Consider the following 11575-nt stretch of genomic DNA (forward strand, 5'->3'; position numbering starts at 1 on the left):
TTTGGGGGACTGGGTGCTCTTGGAAGGGCCAGAGGGTTGAAGAGGGGGGGGGGGGCATGGTAGTTTAGTAGCGGAAGCGTGATCCCTAATCACCAATGGTGTTGCGTTAGGCTATGGAGGATGGAACATAAGCTTTACCATGATGTTAGGGTTAGGGTTAGAGAGATGGAGATTAGGGTTAGGCTATGCCAAGTGCAAGAGCATTAGGGTAGAGTATAGACAAAAATGATAGAACTCAAAAGTGCAATTGATTCATTAGAGAATAGCCTCTTAAATAGGCTTAGTGCTTTACAATCATTGGCTAGAGATGTTGCATCCTCTTGCTATTGGACCATGTCATCATCTCATCTTTCCTAGGTGGATAGAGGGCTTTCCCACAAGTTGGGCTCACCCAACTTGTGGTAAAGCCCAACAAGTTGGGTAACTTTCCCACAAGAGGGCTTACCCCAACAATCGCCCCCTTAAGCCAAACTGGGGTTGTACAAAGATTTCATGTGTTTTGGTTCATTTGTTCATGTCATGGTGCACTCATAGGCTAACATGATTCATCTACTTAATACATCATGGCGGTTCTCACTGGATTTAACACTTCACGATTCGCAATTGGATACATCGTGGCGATTCTCAGTGGATTTAGTGACCATGGTTCAATGTCCCATGATACATCATAGCAGATTCATCTCTATGGTTCACAATTGGGACTTAAGAGGTTCACTAGTAGTCCTAGGTAATACAAAATCATTCATTAATTTACGTGTGAAGAGGTCGTCATGTGTGTCCTCTTCAAAAGTGTTTTTATATCTTTGTCGTTTGTTGTTGTTGTTCTCGTCTTCTTCATCTCCCTGTTGTTGTCATTATTTGTCGTAGACTTTATTTTCATGTTTTCATCATTTTTCTTCATCATGTTGTGGCGATTCTTAGCAGATTTAGAGACCATGGTTCAATGTCCCATGATACATCATAGCGGTTCTATTAGATTCATTGCTATGGTTCACAAGTGGGACTTAGCAGGTTCACTAGTAGTCCTAAAAAATACAAAATCATTCATTCACTTATGTGTGAAGAGATCGTCATATGTGTCCTCTTCAAAAGTGTCTTCATATCTTTGTCGTTTGTTGTTGTCTTGTTCATCTCCATGTTCTTGTCATTAGTTGTCGCATACTTTATTTTCATGTTTTCATCAATTTTCTTCATCATGTTGTGATCATTGGTCCAAAATGTCGAGGGTGCTGCCTTCATGGCTAATGGTGCAAAGCATGCATACAATTCACTTACAATGCTTGTGTGTGTGCGTGTGTGTGTGTGTGTGAGTGTGTTGATCATGTGTGTGCATCTTGTAGGGAAGGTCTTACCACATTTAGTGGCAGTGTCTAGTCCCTGTGATATGCCAAAAAATACAAGATCATCTCGAAAGCGTGATAGCATACACACCAAATTTAGTGTCATCCATGGATGGGGTCATTTGCAAGGTGCTTCGGCTTCACTGTAGACAATGGGAAGCCACTCCAAGATAAGGAGCTTTTGATGGCTTTGGCTCTTGGGCTGTGGCTGGCTTTGAAATGCTTGGCTAGTGGGAAGCCTTGCTTAGGTGAGTTGGTGGATAGGCTACGAGCACAGTGGACTACGTGTGAAGAGGTTCGAGATAGGCTTGAGGGATCGTAGATGGCCCCCTGGGCAGAGGGTAGCTTCGGGAAATGCCAAGCAAGCACGGGTACGTTAAGGTAGCTGCAGGTGGGGGTAGCCCGGGCAGGGCACTGATCGAAGACACCGAATGGAGCGCAAAAGACAAGGGCGGTTGGACCTGAAAATCCTCAATTAGCTACAACTGAGCACCGTGTTAAAGTCCGCCGCCCAGTGGGCACTTTCCTTGGGTGTGATTAGCCTTGCTCTTATTTTTGGGGGTCCCACCAAAGTAGGATCAACCATTGGCCTTTTAGTATCAACTTGGAGCCCTTCTTCACAAGTTTACAGTGGTCATTACATGCCCTTAGGCACACACACACACAAATTTTATTATTATTTTGAGCTATTATTCTACAGAGGGCACTACTCTTGCAAGTTTTAATTGGCATTTTAATTACACATGCAAGGCCCGATTAAAGCGAGGGAATATTTGACAGATTGCTCTCGACAAATGCATTGCACATGCACAAGTTGCTCAAGTTGATGATGGCATTAATGAAAGCTATGATATTATAAAGTGAGCTAAAAATGAGCACAATAGGAGGAAAAATTGCACACACACAATTCAATAATGTGAATCTAAAAGTAATGCAAGATCACTAGAGTGCTCGATCGTTGAACTAATGCAAGAAAAAAATTCTAAATGAGAGTTCCTCCTTACCTAATCACCAAAGGGTAGTGGAGCATGCTCGTACCCAAGTGGTGATTAAGGAGTGTGATTATTAAGAAAGCTAATGCAAATAGGAATTAATTGATATATAGGCCCATGTGTGAAACCATTGGCTTTGATACCACTTGCTAGGTTAGTAGCGGAAGCGTGCTTCCTAATCACCAATAGTGTTGTGTTAGGCTATGGAGGATAGAGCCTTAGCTTTACCATGATGTTAGGGTTAGGGTTAGAGAGATGGAGATTAGGGTTAGGCTATGCCAAGTGCAAGAGCATTAGGGTAGAGTATAGACAAAAATGATAGAACTCAAAAGTGCAATTAATTCATTAGAGAATAGCCTCTTTAATAGGCTCAATGATTTACAATCATTGGCTAGAGAGGTTACATCCTCTTGCTATTGGACCATGTCATCATCTCATCTTTCCTAGGTGGCTAGAGGGCTTTCCCACAAGTCGGGCTTCCCCCAATTGGGGGGTGGTGGGGGTGTTCTTGGACTGATTAGAGGACTAGGGAGGGTTTTTCTTGGAGTTAGAGTTTACGGATCCTTGTGAACTTTGGGGAGAGGGTTTGGGGTATTTGATGGGGAAATCTTTGCTGAAATGCCCCTTCTAACCACAATTGAAGCATGTAGACAAGAGGTACTTCTATAAGAGAGGCTATTTGAATTAATGTCAATCAACTGAGCATATGTCCATAGCGGTAGGGAGCGGCTAGGAGATATACATCTCTATCAGAACCTGGGGGAGCGAGAACATGTTGTACTCCCTTAGGGGTTGATTTCTTAGCAGAGAAGTGTTGTGGCATTTGAAGAGACACAGGGTATGGTTTCCCATCAGCCAAGAACCAATATTCAGAGCATGAAAAGCTTGGGTCTTTAAAGATGAACATAAAACGATTCTTAGGTTGACAATGTATTCTACAAATCTCAATCCCAAGAGGCAGCTAGTTGTTTCAAATCCAAGCCCTAAGAGTCTCTATTGGTGGTCGTGGCCCTGCAAGCAAGCCTATCAAGGCAGTTTCAAGAAACAGTTCTTGCTGCCTAATATGAACATAGGGAAGGACTATTTGGGGCTTACTAGTGACACCATCTGCTTGGTGTGCTCCAGAGTCTCCAGGGCTCTTCTCCTTGAGCAAATCTTCGAGAAGGGGATGGGACACTCTAGGTTTGGGGTTGCAGTCACAACAAAGTTCACAGTAGGGAATTTGTTGGTTGCATGGATGATGGCGTCTCTAAAAGGCTTGCACTGCAGAATCTTCTCTGTGATTGACGAGCGAGGGTGACATGGGAGACACTAGGGGATTCCATGGAGGTAGTACATCCTAGCCCATGTGGGGATGGGAGAGCTTAACTTTAACTTCACTTACCATGTATATTTTTAACTTTACTTACCATTACTTGACTTTTAAATACAATTATACAATTATCTGCAAAAAAGAATTGAACAAGAGTAATCGTGGGACACTTGTTTTTCTTGAAAATTAAATTATGTAGCACTGCGCTCTTGTCTGTTTTTGGTTGGTCTTGTATATACACAGCAATCAACCTCTCGCGTGGAGAGAGAGAGAGCCCCACAGCTGCAAGCTCCATGTCTGGCAGTTTATACTAGTAATACATGAGGACTTCACGAAAGACGAAAGAGACTCTGTGTTGCGTCCATTTCTCCACAGACTCTCTGGGTTGGAAAAACAAGCACAAGGTTTCCTGAGGCTAAGCTAAGGCGGCCGCCAAGTCTCTACAGCACACACAGTTGTAACTATGGTGGACGCCTCTTATCGTGTGTTCCCGGATTATCCTTCCGTCTTCACTAGGCATCAGCAGCCTCAACAGACCTACGTGCATTTCTTCACCCATTTCGACAGAGATCAGAACTTCATTCGAGCTGGCCTGTCTGCAGGTAGGCCTGCTATCTCTACTGAAAATGATTGCCTCTCTATTTCTGCAAACGAAGACACCCAGCACCTTGATGCTCTCAAATTCATACGGGTTTCCAAAACTCTGGATTCTAGTGATTACGATTACATGGAGTTCTTGGCTGCCCTACATAACATGGACGTACCCTCCATAGCCACCCTTCTGCAGAGGAATAGTTACATTTCCAAGTGCATCATGGCACATGAACATTTCATCGATCAAGGTCTCGATCAGAATGTTATTTTCTGTAGCCTTCTTGTTACATCCTATAGCTACTGCGGGTACATTCACCTGGCACGTTCCGTATTTGATAGAATGCACTTTCGAAATGTCGTCACATGGACAACCTTGATCACATCATATGTTGATCATGGGCTTGCAGATGAGGCCCTTTCCATGTTCTCAAGTATGTGTTCGGAAGGCATTGAGCCCAATCAAATTACCTTCCTCGCAGCAATGAGTGCATGTGCGACTGCTGACTACCTAGAAGAGGGCATGAGACTCCATGTCTTAATTGCTTCCTATGGATTTGATAATGATATTGCCATCAACACTTGCCTGATCAAAATGTATGGTCAATGTGGTGATGTTGAGAGAGCAGTATGTGTATTCAGGAGGATGAATAGGCAAGATGTGATATCATGGACAGCAATTATTACCGTTCATGCTCAGCTAGGTCTCAGCAAAGAGGTACTTGAGCTTTTTCATGAAATGGAAAGAGAGAATGTGCAGCCAAATGTGTTCACCTTAGTCAGTGTTTTTGGTGCTTGTGGAAATTTAATGGATTTAGCACAAGGTAGAGCAATCCATACTCGTCTACTTGATAGGAAATTGCATATGGATAGTGTTGTTTACACCTCTTTAGTCAATATGTATGCTAATTGTGGTGTGCTGAAAGAAGCACTCCATGCATTCAATGAAATACCGGAACCTGACGCTGTCTCTTTCACGGCCATGATCTCTGCTTACACGCAAAATGGCCAGGCTCGAGCTGCTCTAGAGATGTATCAAGTGATGTCAGCAAAACAGTTCAAGCAAAATGCAACTACTTTTTCCATGTTACTCTGCATATATGCAGAGTTGAAGTTGCTACCGGAGGGGCAAGAGATCCATTCCCAGATTATCAAGCATGGTTTTACATTAGATCTTCCTTTAATGAATGCCTTGCTTTATATGTATGGGAAATGTGGATGTCTACTTGAAGCCAACACGCTTTTTAAACAAATGCAACAATTTGACGTCGTGTCTTGTACTACAATGATGGAAGGCTTTCTTGAAAAAGGCCAGGGAATGAAAGTTTTTGCCTTGCTTGATCAAATGGAACAGGAGGGTGTGAAGCCTGATGATGCTACCTATGCGATAGTTCTAAAAGCTTGTTCCGTTCTGTATATGCCAGGACAGGGCCGCTCATTTCATGCTTCTTTAATTGGTAAGGGATTCTCAATGAATGGTGTTCTAGGAACAGCACTTTTGGAAATGTACTGTAAGTGTGGTGCCCTTGAAGATGCAAAGAAGGTCTTTAATTGCATGGACGTTCATGATCAGATTGCTTGGAATTCCATTATTATGGCACATGCCCAAGAGGGAGATGGAAAGGAAGTAATCCAGCTTTTCGAACGAATGAAACAGGAAAAGATTTCTCTAGGTGAGAGAACTTTTGTCGGGCTTCTCTCTGGATGTAGTCATGCTGGGTTGGTGAAGGAAGGGTGCTCCTTTTTTGAATCCATGAGGCATACTTATGGAATTGCACCTTCTGTGGAGCATTATGGGTGCATGGTGGACCTTCTAGGACGGGGTGCATATCTAGATGCAGCTGAGGACTTCATTGAGAAAAGCCCACTTACACCAAATGGTTGTATGTGGTCAGCTTTGTTAGGAGCGTGCATGAAACATGGAGATGTGGCTCGAGGAAAGCGAGCAGCAGGCTTTGTCACAAGGTTTGAACCTGAGAATGCAGCACCTTATGTGTTGCTTTCTAGAATGTATGCCTCTGAAGGGAAAGCCAAAGTTTCACATGCTTTAATACAAAATGTGGCAAAATCAGGTCTAAGGAAGAAACCGGGTTGCACGTACATTGAGGTGAACAATGCTTCCCATAAGTTTTTGGCAAATGAGGGGCTGCACAAAGACAAAGACGACATAATAAATTTGCTAGAGAATTTAAAAGCTCAAGCAAAAGAGATGGGATATATCCCTGATACGAAGTTGGTGCTGCATGATGTTGCCGAGGAGGTTAAAGAACACCTACTTGGCCATCATAGTGAGCGGATGGCCCTTGCTTTTGGCCTTCTGAACACACCTTCAGAAACCCCTCTCCATCTTGCAAAGAACTTACGAACATGTCCGGACTGTCACAGTTTTATGAAAGTCATATCTAAGATTGTAGTTCGTGAAATTGTACTAAGGGATGCTAACCGGGTTCATCGGTTCAAAGATGGCGTGTGTTCTTGTAAAGATTATTGGTGATGTAGGTTGTATTTGTACAATTCAACGGTTGCTTTGAATATATGCCGGTAGCCAACATACTGAGCTCAATTGGGAATCACATTGTATGAATGGGCATCACCTACACCTTGCTCGCTTTGGTTAGTTTTGTCCCTTATAATATTATGAGGAAAGATGCTCCGTGCAGGTGTACTGGATAAAATGCTGCTGCTACTTGTGAAAGAGAATATGGTGTTCTTGTGAGTTTTGGCTGCTGGGGTTGGAAAAAAGACAGTTCAAAGTGGCCAGACGATTGAAGCCATAAGTTGGGCCTTTAAGAGCGTTCTGTCCATATTCTAAGCACCTTTGAGGGAGTCATAAACATCTGAGAGGCACCGGGATACTTTATGGGTACATGCAATTGTGTAGCATGTATTAGAGTCACTGAACCAACAGAAAGCAAATGGTTGGGGCAGGAATTGCTGGAAATTTGGCCTGGCTTGTGGCATTTGAATAGATACAAGAAAATCATAGTCTCCTTCCGTGCATTGTTGAGAGGTCACAACCTTTCTGACATCTACGCCTACGCTTCCGAATTGAGTTGTCTTAGCTGCAGAATCTGCTGCTGTAGCTAGTCATTTCGATGATCACACATTAACAGCAATACAAGGGCTACAAACAAACTCTGTATAGTCTTGTTGCACTACCCTGAGGGGCACGCAATTGAACCAAATGCTTATTTAGGTATAGAGAAAGGCTGGCAAACAGAGCTTGTGCAGCTCACGAGAAGTCTTCAGCTTTTGCCAACCTCAAGGCGCACCCTCTTTAGGAGGACTTCAAAATAGCAACTTCTTAATACCCTAATGCTACATCCTGATGCAGCTAGACATAGAAATTATATCAGATATTGACTGACAATAGAACCATTATTTATAGATACGCGTCACATACTTTAAGAATTAATCTTTGAAGGGCTTCTAGACATGTAGTACCCCTTCTTGTGCCACATTGTTTAAATTTTTTTGAACACCTTACTTGAGGAAGAGCTTGTTGTGAAACTTTTTGTTGTTGAGAACATGTACAAATTTTTTTCCATGTGTGCGCAGTGAAAGGGTGGGAAAGATTGCAATTTTTTAATTGTGGCACGGAGAATATCTTGCTACTTTGCAAGGTGGACAACAAGGGACAGGTAAATTTGATTGAGGTATGCCTCAACCCTAATGTGTGATCCATCTTATAGTCTTTTCTATGGGGCGTATGTTGCCTTGTCATCCTAGTAATTATCTTAGCCATGTAGACTGTTTGGCATGTGAAGATATCGCTAATCCCTAGCACCCATCCAAGGGACTTTTTTTGGAGGTCAATGAGCCATCTAGGTGCCATTTCCAAGTTGTTAAAGTGGCCTCAAAGGGAAAACTTGACTTTTGTAAGTTGCATGTAGATCCACCGCTCCCTTGATTCTCTATAGCCACCGCACTATTTGATTCTAGCCCTTGTGCTGTATAAGGCTTAAGCATACCCAATTAGTTCATTTCCTTCTAATGCAAATTATCATGTTTCTTTTTACATCTTGTGTGGTGCTCTCTTGTTGATCCTACTTAGGCCAACAAGTGGAGCCATGGTGTGAGAGTGCCATGCTATTTGCCCTAACCCTAATTTGATTAGCTGTAAACCTCTCTCTCTCTCTCTCTCTCTCTCTCTCTCTCTCTCTCTCTCTATTGCTTATTCCACTCATCATGATTTATTATGTACTTTGGGATAGGGCCCGTAATGCTAATTCTCTTCTTTGTGAGAGGATGAGTGAGTAGAGAGATCATTATCTCATCTATTAACTTATTTAGCTCTTTGCATTAGCATTGCATTTGCACAAAAATTATGTGCTTACACACAATCAAAAAATTCCATTATATTCCTTACATTATCCTCTCCAATAGTCCATGCTAGCCTAATTCCTCTCCTCAGACCTTGATTGGTGCAATTGGATCTCTCTTGATCTCTTTTGGTTCAATTCATGCTAATAATCATCCATGGTGCTATTTAGCGTCATTGATCAAGTCATTTCCTAGTTTTTTTGGTGCATTTTTTTGTTTGATTATAGTGCAAAATCAAAAGTCTCATATCGATTTCTTGTGTGTGCATCAATAGCCCTATATACAATCTTTGTTTAGAGCTCGTAACCTTTGAAAGTTGATTAGCTCTCCAAGGCCAAGGCAAGAATGAGCAAGAACAAAGGAAAAGCAAAGGTCAACCTTGTTGCAGAGGAGACTAATTCTAGTGAAGATGAAGAAGTCACCAATCTTTGTCTATAAAATGATGTTATACTTTGAAGAATGAAGATCTCTTTTGCTTTGGGAGCTACATTTCTTTGCACCTACTTCTTTGGGAAGGAGTCACTATTTGATGTAGTTTCACTATTTGAGTCTCTTTTCTTCGAGCCTTTTGAGGCATCCCTTAAGGGAGGATTGTTAGGGTGCATTCTGCCTCAACCGTGATCTCTTAGAGTCTTTCCCATGTAGCATTTATTGCTTCCTCAGCATTCTAGTCATTATCCTGGTCATGTAGGACATTTGGAGGTCAATGAGCCTTCTAGGAGCCATTCCCAAGTTGGTGAAGTAACCTCAAAGGGACAATATGAATTTCGCAAGTTGCATATAGATTCACCTCTCCCTTGATTCTCTCTAGCCACCTCACAATGCATTCACTCCTTTGGCCCTAACTCTAATGCTATATTAGTACACCCATATAGTAAATTTTCTTCTACTGTAAGTTATCATAATTCTTTTACATCTTGTGTGGTGCTCTCTTGGGTTGACATGCGTCAACAAGGTCTATTTTGAGGCCTTAACAATGAAGGTAAAAGACCTAACTTGAATTAGACAACTCAAATAATGAAATATTCAATAAAAAAGGCTTTGATTAGAATGCCTTCTATTTAACAAACAATACTGAGGAATCCCTAACCCTGAGCGAGATTTTCCGAGCGATCCCTAATCGAGCAAAACAAGGGAAGGTACACTATCAAATAAACAAGATCACATCTTTTTACTACAGATCAACGACCACCCCTCCTCAGCTCTCCTTGATCTTGATCTTGGCAAAACAGCGCCCCATCTTTGTAATAGTTGGAAGCACTATGAGCACATCACACACATATTGGTGCAATAGATCATTGATACAGATTTGTCACATTGGAACTCGTCAAAAATTAGGTACCAAAACAAGACACTTAGGTGTCCCTTTTGTTAGGATTTGGATTACTTGCCATGCATGTAAAGATAATCTCAAAATATCCTTTTGTGGACCCTTCATATAATAGTCATATTATTTATAAAAAATTTATCCTTAATATTTTGAATTTACCATGATAAACAATTGGAGTAATAAATAACACTCCCATACAACTACATAAGATGTTTTGCTTGAGTAGGTACCCTAAGATTAGAAAAAAATATTGAAGTCTTGATTAAAAAAATATAGATTACTCAATTATACAAATGATATATAATTGAATAAGTTTGTCTTAATATTAAATGCTTTAAGGTTAAAATAATTTTGATAAATTGTGTAGGCCCAATGTAGAATTTTGATGCCTCCAAAATACATTAAGTGAAATATATTAGTTCTTGATGCCCAAATTGAAGAAGGCACTTTATTGTCTCAAAGCAATTGAATCTCCAAATAGAGAACTAATGTTAATGATAGTGGGCATAGTGGCACCGTGGCTCGAATGTACACCACTCTCTTATTATTACATCCTGCCCCTCGGGACCTCATGAAGAAGATTGAGAACAATGTTTTTTGCCGTTGTCTCTTACTTTAGAGACTTAATCTCTTGATTGATTTGACATGATACCTTTATTTGCAATGACTGTACCTTGAGAAGCCGAGGGCATAGAAAGGATTTTTAGTGTACCATTGACTTTATTAACATTCACTTTGCGAGATTGGATGCATCATTTGGTCATAATTTTGGTGGTCATAATGTTTTACTTTATTGGGATACATATTGCTAAATCCTATCCCCTTGGATGCTTGGTTTCTACCTCACTTAACTCTTTGAATTCAGGTTTTACAATAAGATATGAGAAGTTTATGAGCTAACCCTTTATTAACACATGGGGGATATGATATTTTTTGGCAAGCATTTTTTGGAATCCGACAAGCAGATTCCAAAAATATTCTTTTTTCTCTCTCTCTCTCTCTCTCTCTCTCTCTCTCTCTCTCTCTCTCTCTGATTTTTTTCCTTGGTAAATACACCTCGACCCCACATCGTTGTCACCATCGCTTTTGCTCCATTTTTCTCTCCCTTGACCCTCTCTCTCTCTCTCTACCTCTCTCTCTCTCTCTCTCTCTCTCTCTCTCTCTCTCTCTCCCACACACACACACAACACACACACACACACACACACACACACACACACACACACACACACGGAGAAGTATACACCTAAATCAATTTACATCAAGATTATTGCTAACAAAAAGAGAGATTAATAGTTGTATAACTCAAGATAATCCAAAACATCTTTGCCAAAGGCCCAATTCCTACCCAATCTATATTAGCTTTGACAGCTACAATACATGTCAAAAAATGTGTCACAAAATTGTACAATCTTGGGCTTCACTTTAAGTTTGGATATGTGCGTTCACGACTAAGAGCATTAATACATGTACTTTGCTTAACACGGATTGATGTATGAACATTTTTCATTTTGGCTCAATCTAAGTACTCTCAAGAAAATGAAGTACAAGTGCTTGCAAGCCAAATAAGATTTTTTCTTGGCCTCCCTATCGTTGAAATCAAGGCATGTGCAATAGAGTTCATCCTTGATGTGCAGTTCATAACCCCCACATGTCCATCTACTGCGTGATGCTCAACTTTGAAGAA

General features: G+C 41.2%; 1 protein-coding gene across 1 annotated transcript; it reads left to right on the forward strand.

Moving 5' to 3' along the window:
* Positions 1-3838: 3838 nt before the first annotated feature.
* LOC147451860 (putative pentatricopeptide repeat-containing protein At3g13770, mitochondrial) lies at positions 3839-7726 on the forward strand. The gene has a single exon (XM_086517731.1). It carries the CDS (start codon positions 4108-4110, stop codon positions 6727-6729), a length of 2622 nt encoding a protein of 873 aa, XP_086373857.1. The 5' UTR covers positions 3839-4107; the 3' UTR covers positions 6730-7726.
* Positions 7727-11575: the final 3849 nt, after the last annotated feature.

This window comes from Adiantum capillus-veneris, chromosome 8, assembly GCF_014529385.1.
Source record: "Adiantum capillus-veneris isolate H3 chromosome 8, ASM1452938v2, whole genome shotgun sequence".
NCBI lineage: Eukaryota > Viridiplantae > Streptophyta > Polypodiopsida > Polypodiales > Pteridaceae > Adiantum > Adiantum capillus-veneris.